This window comes from Tympanuchus pallidicinctus, unplaced genomic scaffold, assembly GCF_026119805.1.
Source record: "Tympanuchus pallidicinctus isolate F22 unplaced genomic scaffold, pur_lepc_1.0 scaffold17, whole genome shotgun sequence".
NCBI classification, from domain to species: domain Eukaryota; kingdom Metazoa; phylum Chordata; class Aves; order Galliformes; family Phasianidae; genus Tympanuchus; species Tympanuchus pallidicinctus.
Window position 1 is genome coordinate 9,114,243 of NW_026294690.1, and position 15,570 is coordinate 9,129,812.

General features: G+C 41.6%; 1 protein-coding gene across 1 annotated transcript in view; it reads right to left on the bottom strand.

Moving 5' to 3' along the window:
* Nucleotides 1–755: 755 nt before the first annotated feature.
* EEFSEC (eukaryotic elongation factor, selenocysteine-tRNA specific) overlaps nucleotides 756–15,570 on the bottom strand; it is a 113,325-nt gene continuing 98,510 nt past the window's right edge. The window contains exon 7 of the mRNA XM_052678787.1: nucleotides 756–1,519. Within this exon, the coding sequence (XP_052534747.1) occupies nucleotides 1,335–1,519 (185 nt within the window). The 3' untranslated portion in view covers nucleotides 756–1,334. The remainder of the gene's footprint in view (nucleotides 1,520–15,570) is intronic.

Sequence of the window (15,570 nt, forward strand, 5' to 3'; positions counted from 1 at the left end):
TCACAATAGCTGAGATTTTTGCCATGCGGCCACTTTGGTTACCTGGATATTAAAAGGAAATGAAAAAAGGGGAAAAACAGGATTATGTTAGTAAAGTGGATTCACGCCCAACAATGGGTATTTGATTAACAACACTGATAAATAAGCAAAATGATCTATTACCATAACTTTGTTCCATGTACATCTAACATTATTGCCATGGCTGGCTCCACTGAAGGTGGCCAGAGGCTGCTATTTAACATCAACAAGTACTCATTTTGTTCAACATACAGGAACTAGTACCTTCCATGCTGCCAGACCCAGAGTCCAATTTCTGTTCAAGATGTCCATCTCTGTGGAATTATTGTTAGTTTTTACATTATGGTGCTCTATGCTTTGTAAATAACAAAGAAGGGATACCACCAGTGCTCTCCTCCATGTGAGCCTAGGACATGAAATTGAGAGGTAAAACCAAAGCAGCCACGAAATCCCAATTAAACAACTAATGGTTTCTAAATCATCTTGGAGATATTCATTTTACAAGGTTTATGCTGCAATCTTCTATCATTATTTCAATGAAAGAAAGCCCCTGACTATTTCCAGAGGCAACTTTTTCTTTGAAACACAAAAGGCATTTTGGTTACAAAAAAAGAAAACAATTCCGGAAGAGGATTCAGCACAGAACCAGCAGGAGATTCAAAAAAGCTATATAAAAAATCACCAAAAATAGGTTCTGAGGCCTTTGGAACAGCAGACAGAACAATTAAGACTCTCAGTTATACACATCATTATGTTTAATACGAAAAACATTTCTAGATAGAAATCATCTGTAACAAAGATCCATACCAACTCTCAGATAACATCTTACATAGTTGCAGCTGAAGGCATCTGAAATATCCATTCTAGGTTCCACCTATTATATCACGCGCTTTTTGTCCCTCGCTTCACTTGGGGAAGAAAACCTAGGCAAATCAGCTTCACTTTGTGAGTTGCATGAAATTTACATCTTGACTGCATTTAGATCAATAGTGGTGGCAAACTTTCAGATTACGTGAAACCTTGAAACAATTCAGCAGAAAAGCACTGCTATGAGAATGCACGCCCCAACGCTGCCATACGACAGGTGGCATCCTTCAAGAGGCCATAAAGGTTCACATCACTAAGATGACAAGATAAGTCCATCTTAACTGAATAAAACCAGATCGTGGGGATTTCAGAAGTGGACACAGTCAGCAGGAGCTTCCAAGCTCTGCAAGGAAGGAACAGGTCTAATGCACTCAGGCAAGCAACACATTCCATCTGAATTCATTCCAGAGCCTGGTCTTTCTGGTGGGCTCAGAAGCTTTGTTGCTTTCTCAGGATTGAATCATTTTCTTCTGTGTGTCAAAGACATATCTTTTAAAAAGAAGAGTGATGGTAACAGGTTGAGCCGAATCATTCTTGCTGCTTTCATCCTCTTTGTTTGCATCCCCCTTTCCTGCCTTAGATTTTTTCTTGGAGGCAGCGCTGAGAAGCATCTTGGTTTCTGGCTTCAGCCCACCTGTTAAAAAAAAACACAAACAAACAAGGACATACATGACCAAAGAGCTTAACTACACATTGCGGCGTGTCTGGAAAAAATGAACAGGCAACTTCACTTCTGAAATCAACCAAGGAAAATATGAAAAAATGCATCTGGTACATCAGCAAAGTTACATTTCTGTATCACGCTCCTGGACTACACTAAGTTACGTGACAAGAGAGGTGCTCAGACACAGTTCATATCAGCAGTACCCCAAATCCAGTGCAGTCTCCTCCATTATCACCCCAGACCCACTCATTTCCCACACCCACAACCTGACACATGCCTCTCTAAACTGGACCAAGGTCTTCAAATATTAAATACAGACCAAAATGTAACCAGGCCAGAATAACTTACTTGGTTGAGGTAAGCCCAGCAGACTTTCCCTATTACTTGCACGTATTTCCCAGAGTTTCCTCTCATTACTGAGAATATTTATAGAAATGTAGATCACAAATGAAAAATAACAGCTAAATTACTGAAGAATACAGCCCTAAGACTAAGGTGCTTCAGTATCTTGAGTTTATTTCCCAGACTTGCCATCTGGTTGGTTTTAACAAATGATGCTCTCCTTTCTTGTTTGGCCTAAAGAGCAGCTCAGGGTTACAGCTCACTTCTTAAGGGAACTAGAATTAACCTGTGTAAGATTCTGAGGATCTGAACTCCAAAAATAAGCCTTTCCCCAGATATTCACGTGCAAACAAGCATTTGTCTTTTCCCTCCTAAATGGACAGAGTTGATTTAAATTTTTATCTTTTCACTCAATGGTGTCATTTTAAAGAAAAGTGAGATGCAAGAACCTGAAGAAACACTGTAAAATAAGAGATGCAGCTCCTATAAGACCACTCCTGAGGCACTGCCTCTTTAAAGCAGAAGATAGCACGCTCCTTGGAGCACATTCAGCACCACCTGAGCACACCGAGACGTGGTTTTCAGGCATGTGGCCAACTTCAGTTCAGGTATTTTTAACCCGCGGTGTCACATAACCTTATCTCAAACACTTAATCGGTTTCTCTCCCCTCGTACTGAAATTCAGATGCGGATTCTCATATCACAGCCTGACAAAAAGCTCGAGATGCTTATGATTTGCTGGAGACAGGAGGTCTACGCTCGCAGGTGATCAGCTCTGCTCCAGACACGCAGAGCACTTCCAGCTGGCTGCGGGCACACGGCTCCACAGCCTGGGCACTTGCCCTGCAGAGCAGCAGCTAAGTGCTCCAACAGCATCCCCACCCACACCGAGGGAAGGTGGGAAGCAGGCAAGTGCTGAAGCACCACCAGGGAGCTGCCCGTTTGCATTTCATAAGCACGGCTGCTGAGAGCAGCCCTGCAGCACAGCCACGTGGGGACCTGCAGAGTCTCTCAAAAAAAGACCAAAAACCCCACCAGACAGCACAAAAGAAAAGCAACACAGTGCAAGTGACTCAAAGTGCGTCTTACACTAAGGCTGCAGAAGGCCAACATTAGGCAGAATTGACATCGTCCTGTGGGGTCTTGTATCCTGCAGCCAAGTCAGAGCAGATTTCTCTTTTCAGATGGTACACAAAAAAGCAATGATTGTTTCACTGTGGAAATAATTGAGACGGTTTTTCCTTGATGGTTGAGAAGTCTGATAATGACCATTTTGCATGTGTAAGGTTCAATTAATCAAACTAGATAATATGATGTGGCTTGAGCACATTCATTATTTGGTTTTATTACACTATATAGTCATGTTTGATGCAGCTGCTTCAATTTTTTTTAATTGGATGCTTTCATATAAATCCCATTAATATCATTAGCCTTACCATCACTCCATCTTCATTACGCAAAATTATTTATCATTACACGAAGAGCAACACAGTTCCTATTTGAGAAGCTCAAAGAACACCTTGGGTGCAGCTAGAAAAAACAGCAACAGTCAAAACTAAGCAAAACAGAACAGAAACAGCACAAGGAGTGACCCCATATTGTCCCAGTCTCTTTGCAGGTACATTTTCTACTGCTTTGACCAGCCTCACGCAGTGTCCCTGAGCAGTATCTCCTCTACTTTCCCAAGATGACCATTCACGTTTTCTGGACAAAAACACTGCATTTTGCTTGCTGGGTTTTGTTATTGCTGCATTGCTGTTACTGGCACAGTGCTGTGTGAGAAAGCTGTTTAAATCCTCTCAGTGAGAGGCACTTTAAAATAATTAAAGCAAACAAATTCTAAAACACTTCTATTCTTGTTAGTGGGCTTTGCGACACTAATTTCCAAAAACACCAATTGATGGAAAGGAGGGAGGAAGGGAGGAGGTGAGACACTGACACAGCAGCCCGGGGTTTCTCTTTCAGGTGCATGGAGCTGAGTACCTGCTGCTGCTGAGATCCCCCTCATCGGCTGGGCATCTGCATCCCAGCGCTCAGCACAGCCACTCAATTGGATAAATGAGGAATCCCACAGTGGAAAAAAGAAAATCCATTTTCAAGAAGATCAGCACATGCTGTGTGTGGAACTGCAATGGGGAAAACACGTGAAGCCAAGTGATCTCACCTCCTGCAAGCCATCACCTCAACTTCCAAACGCAGGGAAGTAAAAGTACCCCACCTACAGCTGTTAACACCCAGATGGATTTGAATACGATATTCTGGGCAAGAAGTTTACAAAAGAAATGGAAGAACGCAGTGGTTCCTATGAGCGCAATTACGGGCTGGCAGCCAAAGGCAGCTCAGGTATTATTAAATTCACAAGGTATCTAAATTACCTAATCAGATCCCACGGCCCTCATTCTGCAAACAGATTAGGTGGCTGGCATCCTACCCTAACAAACGGCGCTCTCTGTTTTCCTGCCGCGGTGCCAGGAGGTCTCGGGGCTGGCGAGGCTCTGCACAAAGGAGCAGGCAGGGGCAGACAGGCGCTGTAATCGCGGGCTCATCTGCCTCCGCGCGTCTCTCGCGTTACACACAATGCACGCGTTGCATTGCACAAAACCAAGGAAATGAAGGGAAATATATCTGTCACCAAAGAAGACATCAGACCTTTAATAGCTGAAATGACGGATATTTTTAGATGGAGGTCTAGTTTAACTTACTTACATTAAGGGTCTAATCTCTGCTGAACAATGGCTATGTTAGCTTGAATACATAGTGAGAAATCTGTTCCATTAATTAAGTGCTGCCTGTACTACTCGGATTCGTAGCAAATGTTAATAGATTTTTTTTTTCTTCCTCTGTTGGACAATTACTTTATTTTGCCAAGTTGCTAATGGATTAAATTGAAAAGGCCCGTGTGTTAAGAAAGACTTCAGCTTCAAAGTTCTAAGAAATGCCTCACATACAACAGTGGGAAATACCTATATATTAATATTATTAATGGGCAGTCCTCAGAGGCATAGAAAATATCTGAAAGCTTAGCAAATTCATTCCCACCCATCATAACCATGTCTGTAACAAGAAGCGCCCAGGTCTTATGTAAAAGACATCAGCTAACGCACATTAGATACAACATCTGGCAGGAAAATAGTTTAATGCTGCATGCTTTTAGTTTTAACTGTTAGTAATAATTACTAAATAAGAGCACAGACTCTGATCCTTTCTCTCAGCACAGTCTCAGAGATTACTCTAAGCAGAGGTATTCACAAAATGTGCATTTTTAAAACTCAAATGAAAAGCAATGCCACACCAGGAAAATGTTTTCCAAGTTTAAGAAAAAAATCAAAGATAAAGACAATATTTTAAACAGTTTTTACAAATAAAAGCAAGTTCCTAATGATTAGCAGCATCTTACATTCAAACACTTCGCTGTGTTCTGCAGCTCTGCCGTTATTCTGGTATAGTCTGATATAGTTTGCATGGAAACACACAGATTTTAGCAATTTAGTGTAAGTTTCACACTGTAAAATTCTTGTTCATAAATACTGGCCATTAATTTTGACTTTTTTTTTTTTGTTTTCTTACATCCTAAGCAAAGACAGCCTTATCTATGCAAGTTTTAAGGTTTCTCTAAAGCTTCACTTTCTCTTTACATGAAAGTTACCCAGACCTCCCTGTAACGGAGGATTTATGGTGACAACCACCCCGTGCTGACACCTGAGGTCTCACTCTGTGCCCAGGGGACCACCTCTACACCTGGCTGCTGGCAGCGTCAGCCAGAACACAAACCACAGCCAATGCATATGAAGCATAAACAGCCACAGGCACCAAGGTTTACTTGTGCTTTGTTTTTACCACTGCTGCTTCAGTTCAGCAGAAAGCTGGTGCATTCTCATTCCTTTTTCTAACCCAACTGCAGGATGAGATACCGTTGTTGTGTTTGTTTTTTTTTTTCCCTATGTATTTTTTTTTATTTCATTGTCACTTACAAGCTTAATACTGGTTTCCTTTTGTGTTATTTCCTCACTACACATTCTCCTTCACTTCATGTCAGCGTTCCTTATAAAGGCCATCTTTTCTTTCCCCTTTGCCTCTTCTGCTCCTTGAAACGACTTCCAAGTCACCTCTGCTATTTCTCCTAACATCCAGCTCCTTCTCCTGACTCCCAATGCAGCACTTCAGCAGTTGTATCTCTTCCCTTTTTCAACTTTAATCTTCAGATTTCCCATCTCCATTTTTTACTCCCTACTTCCCATCTCCAAAAATTTTTACTTCCTACTTCCACAGACCATCTCTCTTTGATATTCAGGAATAGTCCCACCTCCTTCAAAAATAAAGAAATACTTGAATGGAAGATTTTGAAGGCAGAATGCTAGGCCCACTGTGGATGAGAAGCCAGATAATAGCAACTCCTTGTAGCCCAGCCAGAACAGAAGTAATTTTTAAGCAACTGATAAAAACATCATTGAAAACAGGTGCAATAATAAAGGTACTGGGCATGCTCACACACAGCCAAGAATAATAATTTATTTCACTGAACAGCTTCCATCTCAGATGCACAGAGGCAGAAAAAAAGCTAAGTGCACTGGTTAGTGCTAAGGAACACGAAGGCATTAGCTAGCATGCATGACTGCAGTTATTTTTTTACAGAACTGACAGTTGTAATGGTAAATATATATATATATATATTAAAAGATTTCAGGCCTCTTGATTCATGAAAAGTTGGCTTCCATATCAAAATGAAGAAACCATCCCATTGGCGGCAATAGGAAAATCAGTGAGTGCATCCCAGTAAGTACCAGCAGTGGTACTTGCCATGGTTTGCTGGGAAGGCGTTGGCCCTGAGAAGACACACGATTCTTGCCACAGTGTCAGGAAAAAGACTGAAGCTACATCAGTAGCTATCACTGAAATAGAAAATATTCCAGTATGCACTCACTGTTAAAAAAAATTCCTAGACTGTTCTTGCTGTTATTTCCAAACCTCCCATCCATCCAGGAATACTGAGCCAACCTTGTTTCTCACTTTTGGAAAGAAAATACCTTATTTCCTTCCTTCCACCACTGCAGCCGAAGACAAGAACTTACAATTTCTTGTCTCCTGTCAACATTCAAATGTTAAAAATTGACAGAAAATTAGAGAACAAGTTAGCATAGCACATAGCACAAGTCAAAAATAACTTTCAGCCAAGGCAAACGTAACCTTTTATTATGACAGGCAGACATTTTTCTTTCTTCCTGAGGGAAGTAAAGAAAAGAGCAAAACTTGAAAGAGGCAAAGGTTTGGGGATAATCCTCCCTCACAACAGACTTTGTAACAGCCGGTCTTCACAATTTCAGGATTTCCTTAACTGGAATCCTCGGAGCCTGAGCCCTCATTACACAGGTAGGAGTGTGTGACTGCACCAACGCTCCTGCTAACAGGAGCACAAAACACAGATGACCCGAAAATCAGAAAAGATCAGAGCCCCAAGCAGGGTCAGTCCACTGGGGATGGGCTCCCAGCAAGCTTAATGCAGTGACTGACCACTGAAAGGAAAACTTTTCGCTGGTATCGTGGGACTTCAGAATCCACTAAAAACATATTTGTTTTTTCTTTTCTTTAATCTGTATTTACACCTTTAAATCCCACTTTCCTATGTTCTAAAGCAAATAGAGGTAGAAGGTTCAAGCAATGCAGCACTTGTATCAGTATCAGATTCTGATTAACTTTAAAAGTTAAGGTATCAGAGGTATATTCTGTTTCCAGCAGAATGAAGGGAAATACCAGTGATACAAAAATTGCCTCTTGGGATCCTACTAAGCAAGCACACAGGTGTTCTTCACCTAGTTCTAAAGCATTTCAGCACTGCTACAAAACACATCAGTGATCTGCGCCCTAAAAACATAGAAAGCTTATGCAATTATCCCTAAAGTAATTATCTGCTGTTTCGAATAAAAAGGAGAAGGACCCACATAAAAATCAGAGGATCAATTTACCCAAATCCTTCCTCTTAAACTTTTCTTTACAGTCAGACAGAAAAGATAATAGAAACATCATATCTCTTTGCCTGAATTCATTATATTACATTAGCAGAAAATCAGAGTTGCTACCCAGCAAAGATATCCAATACTCTAACTTCTCATTTTATTGCAACCAAGGTGGCCATTTTTCTCCATCGGTATCCAGCTAAGAAAACCTGATCTGGTCAGGAAAAGGACATCTTTCTAAGCCTTCCAAGAACAACAACTACTATATTGCTCTGCCCGTAAATCCTGTATTAGGAACATCAGATATGCCACACCATGACTAGTAGACTAGATTAGTGGCAATCTAGAGGCTGCTGGCCCTAACAGAAAGGACAAGCATCCCATCTGCTTGTCATTAATATATGGTGCTTCAGAAAAAGCAGGGATGAAAACTGTGTCCTAAACTAATTAGAGCCCAGGACCAGGCAGGAATTCTCTACCTGACGTCAGGGTCAGCACTCATCAGCCCAGCTAATCAAAAGGTTTGAGCACATCCTACTGGAGCTGGTCTGCTCTACTCCTAAGCATTAATCAGCATGATAACAACTGTAATACAATCACCTAGACAATTTTGATGTAATAGTTGACCATCACTCAAGAAACAAGGAATATTCCTGCCACCACCCTCACGAGGTCAGGATTTCAGCCTCAATTACATCCACAGATCAGGCAACAAATTTTGCTTATGTAAATCCCTTCACAATTCTCCAGTAATTCTCTTTTGAATTCACACCATCTTTTCAAACATCTCATCAGCTCTCTTCAGATACATTCTGCTGGGGTTTCAAGCTTCAGAAAAGATCCATTTTTCTGTTTTGGCTGGTACAGGATCTGTTGTTATCATCTTGCCTGGCTTGTGAATATTAACAGAAAAACAGCATGAAGCTGGCCAGGGAGAGCATCAGCCTCCAAGGAGACCAGAAAGTGCACTCCCTCCTTCCAAAAGGGAATTACACTAATGCCTTGGGATCTACACAAAATATCGGTGTTCACTGTGTGATGACAAAGGTCTGAAAGTCTTACAGCCATTTCAAGCAGCATACTGCTCGTGTACTGCCCAAACACTGCTGTGTCAGCCTGCAGAGCTGCCCCTGCAGGTTCAGCCTGGTGGGCAGTGGATGGAAATCCTTAACTACCAAAACGTTTTCCCATAAATTAGGGAACAGCTGCCCTGTGCCACATCCCAGATGGCTGCAGTTCAACGCTGAACTGATTTGAGTCTTGTGTATCAATTTAAGTTTATACAGGCTTTTGGACTAAGAAACATTATTGTAAGAGGTGATAATCTAGAAATAACATGGATTTCATTATGGGCTCCTACTTAGCAGGGAAAGAGCTAATCTTCCTTGATGAGGAAGACAGAAGCTGTTTTAATTCAAGAGGCTGACCTAGGTGAAGCTGGGGCCAACGCTGTATTTGGAAAACTCTCACGTCAGTTGGACACAGCCCTTTCAAGCTCAGTGCCAGCTCCACACAATGGCTTGAGCTGCGCTCTCCAGCAGCCCTTAAAGGCACATTTTGTATCTTGGCTTTTGCTGCAAGCAATCAAGAAAGAATGCAAGAAAACAAAACTGTTTCCCAAGCACTGTTTGCTGGTGCCATAATTAATATAATCAAACAATTCCACAAATTGCTTCCAATTGCTGGCGTCACTTTCATGTGCAGAGCCAAGCTTTCAAAGAAGGGCCCTTCTTGTCCTACATCCTTACACTGGTAACCCTTGCTTCACACAATAGTAAACAAGCCCTCGCTAAATAGTACAGGGTAATTTGTACTGTAATAGGTCCCCAAGGCACCATGGACACAATTTGAAACGCCATCTAATTTTTCTTTTTAATTAAAAAAGCAGTTACTATATTTAAGCACCAACACAAAAAAGTTCAGAGGGGACGGTCTGGAGTTTCCCACAGCTCTCTGGGACTTTTCTCAAGGTCAGGAAGAGTTTTATAGGCTCCATTGGTACAGATTTTTTTCGTTAATTAGTCTGCCATACCCTCTGCATGAAGTCAGCGTATTGATTTTCAGTCTGATATTCTTTGTATTGCTAAACAGAGCTCAAGCTCCAGTGACACACAGAATCTATCAGCAGCCGAATGGTTATCAATACCATCCGTCCCCATACACACCTTGCCTGTCTCTCCCTCTCCATCGTCCCACACTTGCTATCCACCCTGAGGACACTCAATGCACCACAGTGCTGAGAGCACGTGTCATTCATTTTGTTTTATGCCTCTCCTTTCACAGCAAGATGCTCCAGCTGTGTTACCCATTTCGCAAATCCACATCGTATAACTGCATTTTCACCTGTTTTTTTTGGTCAAAATTTATGACAAATAATTCCTGTCACCTGAAGCCATGCAGTAGGACAGTTTTCTGCACCATACATACACCCAGTCTATCATAGCCTTGCTTCATGAGCACTTCATTAAGTACGCAGACCCAGGCACACTTCAGAAGCCTACTTGCAGTTCCCACTGTGAGTTTTCCAAAACACATCCTAACCCAACATACTCTTCATCCCCAAAGCCCCAAAAAGTAGCCCTGAAATGCACTGACACTTGGGATCTTCATTTCTTGGCTAGCTGGCCGTACTGCAATACACATCAGTTGAGAATACCAAAGCTGACCATCTCACAAGGCCAGCACGTATTTCAGTTGCAGTTACATTGCACGTCACCAACATTTGTTGGCTAAACCCTTCTAGGGCAATCTCCTAAAGAAGTCTTCACAATTCACGTTCCTGGAACACAGCCATGGTTTACATGCATCCTGCAATTCGTTGTTTCTGTTTGCCAAACATTAACACAGGGTACATCAGAGACTCCAAGGCACTGCAATTACAAGGTCTTGGCTGTGCAAATTACATGTACACACACCACAAGAACCAACTCGCAGAGCTACAGGACAGCCACCATGGTAATCTTTTGATCTTCACACTGTCCCATTAGCCTCAGGGAGAGGATTTTCAAAGTAACATTTGCAGCAGTTACATACGTGCTTTCAGAGCATTAACAAGGCTGCAATTATGTCAGCTAATTACTAGATCAGCAATTATTCATAAACTGTTTTCACTGGATGGTCACTCAAAGTCCATACAGTCACTGAGATCATGCCCAAGTGCTACTTCAGTCACTGCCTCAGCATGCCAGCTGGAAGAGCTCTCCCAGAAAGAGGGAACAGGCAGAGCTGGTTATGTTGTTGGTAATGTGCTTTTAGTCTACACATTCCTCAAACTCCCTGAAACAAAAAAGGCTGCCTTGAGTGCATGGGAAATGCTCAGCACAGAGCAAGAGCAGCTGTGAAAAAACTGAATAAGAACATTCAATTATTAATATAAATATATGTAATAGGAATGTACACAGGCTCTTGGTACAACTCAACAATTTAACAGTCACAGGTAGGTCAGCATTCATATCCGTATCCATTCAAAACACTCCAAGAGAGCAGTGCCTTAAAATCACAGTTACTTGGACCAGGAAGGAAGGAAGGTTGCTTGTTTTTAAAATTGATCATTCTCCCTAGGAACAACAGGCATTTGGTGCTCTGCAGTTGTTGGGGATCAGGACTCTGCTATCAAAGCTGACCTCATGATAGATTCCTTTTTATCAAAGGGAACTCACCCTCTCTTTCAGAGAATCTCAGCCCCCAGGATTACATGAGCACAATAAATATTGACAGTTGAACAGCTATACTGGACTGTAGCTTGTCCTTCACTGCTCGCTCCTCAGCATGGCATACTTTTGTTCTTGCACACAGCTTTGTGTTCCCTTGCATGACTCCTGGCAGCAATACTCAGTATAAAGTCACGATCTCCCGTAGCACTTTTACATAGCCAGCTTGACAAGAAATCTCTTTTTCATCAGATCCCATCACTAATTTGACTCACAGGAGTCTAGATATTCCTGCATTCTGCTGTACATACAGCCCTGCCAGCACTGTCCATTCTCATCACGTGGCACCAGCTACTAGGCCTGAGGACCAGGCACACCCCATGTCACTGGACCTATATGAAGTATTCACAGCCAGGATGTGAGAGAGGGAAAGAAACACACATTCACACAACAAGTGACATCTGGGGTACTGTAGTCCAAGACACACTTTGACAAGTTTAGTCCTTGCTAATTAAATACTCAAGCCAGGGGGGAGAAAAATCTCCAAAATGTGCTAAAGAATACAGCCACATTATCTAGAAGTAGTTCAAGGAACAAGGAAAGGACCTTTCCTAAATCTAAAATCCACAGAGTATCAAACTAAATTTAACTGAGGTGTGGGAGCTCTTGGGTCAGTCAGGCAGAGGTGCCCCAGAAGACAGTTATTGTCAGTACCCTGGTACCTATAGAACAGTAAATAAACAAGATGAACAACACTCACGCTCTGAAACAAAATATGTTCTGAATCCAACGCAAGGGATTAAAATCCCATCCATGCAGTGAAAAGGCAACAACTACAGCAACACCACCAATACAGAATTTCCGAGAGCAGCCTTTCAAAAAGGCACACAGTGTGGAAAAAAGTTCAGGTTAGCAGATGTGACAGAATCAAAGGCAATTTATTACAAAGCAGCTTCAAACCGCAGTGCCAGATCCGCAGCCGGGCTGTAATCCTCCCATCTTGATGTGCACGAGGCATCCGAGAAGCCCGCTAAGCTGGACCAACTCCGCTGCCTTATCCCAGGCATCTGCTGCTCGTGCGGGTCCAGAGTTTAAGTTGGTGATATTCATCTTCCCCTGGGCTGCCTTTATAAAGCAATCCTAAACAATGGGACTTCAGAATAAAGAATAAAACATTTAATTTTTGTGGGCTTTTTTTTTTTTTTTTTTTTAAACTTCTAGGCAAGGGCCTTTAATGCGATTAGAAGGGGGAGGGGGATTGGATAGCAGCTTTTTTCTTTTTTATGTTATGTATATTGTGTGTAAACAAATATGCAATTTGCTTTAAAAAGATAAGGTGATTAAATTTTTATCGGGCTTGTACTCTGTTGTCACCACAACAAAGAGAATTAGGAGGAGGAAAGAAAGGCCTTTTTATTTGAATTATGCTCTTACCAGAGGTTCTCTACAGCACAGCTGTAAAGCCACTCAATGTTCTCCAAACAGGCCCTTTGATTGCATTTTATTCAACTTGTTTGCATTTGGAGCAATCGAAAGGAAAAGAACGCTCCACATTTTGATGTCTTAATGTTCCTTAATACCTTCTTTAATTTATATTAAGCTTCTTAACTAGGGTGATGAATTCTTCAAAAACAATAAAGACCTAGCGCAGAAATCTCTCACACACCATGAAAATTGAAATTATAATGTATTCATGGCTTTTTTTTGTTATAAAAAAACATTATTTAGAAGAAAGATTTTAAAGCAGAGAAAAAAAATCCTGAAGTTGCACGAAAATTACTTGATCCACAGAAACAGATGAAAGTTCAAACTAATTATTACAAGGGAAATAAAATGTTGTCTGAGGTGGAACAGAAGAAATAGTATCAGAATGTTGGGTTACTGTGAAGTTTTTAGTCTTTTAATAACCTATAAATTCCTTCTCCACAATTTCCTACGAAACAGAACTCTGGAAAATGTTTAGTTTTGTTTTACCAAGGCCAATTTGATGATCTTTTTTTCTCTTTTCTTATTCCCAGTTTTCGTCCCTAAGACCTTCGGGTTCACTTCCCATGGTGCATTTTCCCCCCAGCTGTCCTTCACATTCTGCCAGCACCAACAGCTCACACCGAGACTGGTGATGGCCAACAGGGCACCGCAACCCCACAGACAGAGCAGCTTCAGGGGGCACACAGCCAGCGGGTGAGGTTCCCAGAAACACCATTCACAGGTGGATCATCCTCCAAGGGAGCCCAGATGAGGAAAGCTGACCACGAGTGAGAATTCGGTAAGCACAGCCTGGTGCCAGGAAGCACACTGCAGTGATGGGTGTGTGGGTACCGCCGAGTGACGAGCGAACTTCCAAACAGGCATTCAAAATATCCTTGAACTAACATGCTACTAAAAGAAAACATATTTTTCATCTGGATTTGCATATTGTTGTTTTCTGTTAACATTCGCTGACTGCTCACCTCCTTTCCCAAAGTCACATTTTTAAGCAAATCTCCAAATGCAAACCTTGTGATGAAGCCTCCTCCATTTACAAAATGCTCGTGGAAAAGCTTGCCCAGCTGTACCAGTAAACAACGGGCCACAACGATTAAAGCAAATCATAAAACAACACAGTGTGCTGCACTGACTACAAAGTAAAACAATACTGATCCTAATCTAATCCAAACGTACCGTGGGTGAAAACAACACCTCCCTGTCCTGAGCAGGGTCACACCACGCAGGCACAGAAGCATCAAACCCAACAGTTTAAGAGTGCATATAGGTGACTACAGCAAAACTGAACTACTGAGAAACTGCAGACTGTCCAAGGCAGCAGGGCTTTGTAAGGTAGCTCTCTGCCAAAGGGCTGTACATCTCCACCCCCTACCGCAGCATCAGGTCTTCTTCACATACATCTGCCCTACAACTAATCCCTGCTTTTGCAGCAAACAGAAAGATGCCAAAATGGAAAATAAGTGCAGTGCAATATTAAACTTCTAACTGGCTATGTCTAACGTGTCCCACCTATTCCAAAACTTCGCATTTTCATAAGCAAGTACATAATTTGCATGTGCAACACAGTATGTAACCACTTAGAAGTCTTAATGGTTGCATCTATGAAAGTTTGTGCCTTTAAGCAGAAATGATTCATGAATTTTAATTTGTTTTAAATGTTGAAAAATTCCATCCAAGTAAATTGAGTCAACAAGCCAGCAAAGGATGAAGACATGGATCTGCTTTTTATTTAAAAGAAACTCAAGTCTATACATTTCTTAGTCACCCACAAATCCTCCAGCAGTGAAAAAATACTTTACAATAACTAAGTCTCCTGCATTTGTTCTAATTAAGACACTCTGCTTCTCCCCATTCAGCACATGCTAGTTGAGAAACACTGAGCCTTACCCGATTTTCTTTGTGTTATGTATCTTCTACTATTTTAAAGCATTCTTACAGAATTGAATCAAAGATCCTGGGGTTCAGCAAAAGTGAAAAAGATTGCAGAACTTTTTGTAAGCTGCTTCAGCATCATGAATCTCAAAAACATGGGAAGTCATCACCCTGCCCTCCAAATGAAGACATTTAAAACAAATGTTAGCATTATTTTTGAAGGCATAACTGTTATTCGTATTTACTTTCTCAGTATCAAGAGTCTCAGTTCAAGTTCTTAATGCTTTTTCCCCCCCTCAGTAATCACAAAGCCCAGAAATAAAACTCTGAATCCCAAATTAATGTTTTTTAAAAGCTATTTTACAATACTTGTGCTCCAAATAAACAGCAACACAAAGTCCTGCACAGCCACACAGAGACATGCTTATAGAGAAGCAGAGATACTTAGTCAGACCTTAACTGAGATAGCAGAAGTTGCAGAGATAGTGACGGATGGAGCACACAGTAACAACTGAATACATCCATCCATGCCACAGCAATACTTCCATTTTTCTAGGCAAGCACCCAAGGGCTGGGTTTCCTTCCTCAGCACACTCTTCCTGGGGCACAGACTGTTCTAAAAGCCAGTGAAATAAAACAAAATGCAGGTACTGCTCCTGTCCGAGACTATGGGAAGCTGATTTAAAGCTTGAAGTAGATTAGTGCTCCTGAGCCACTCCCC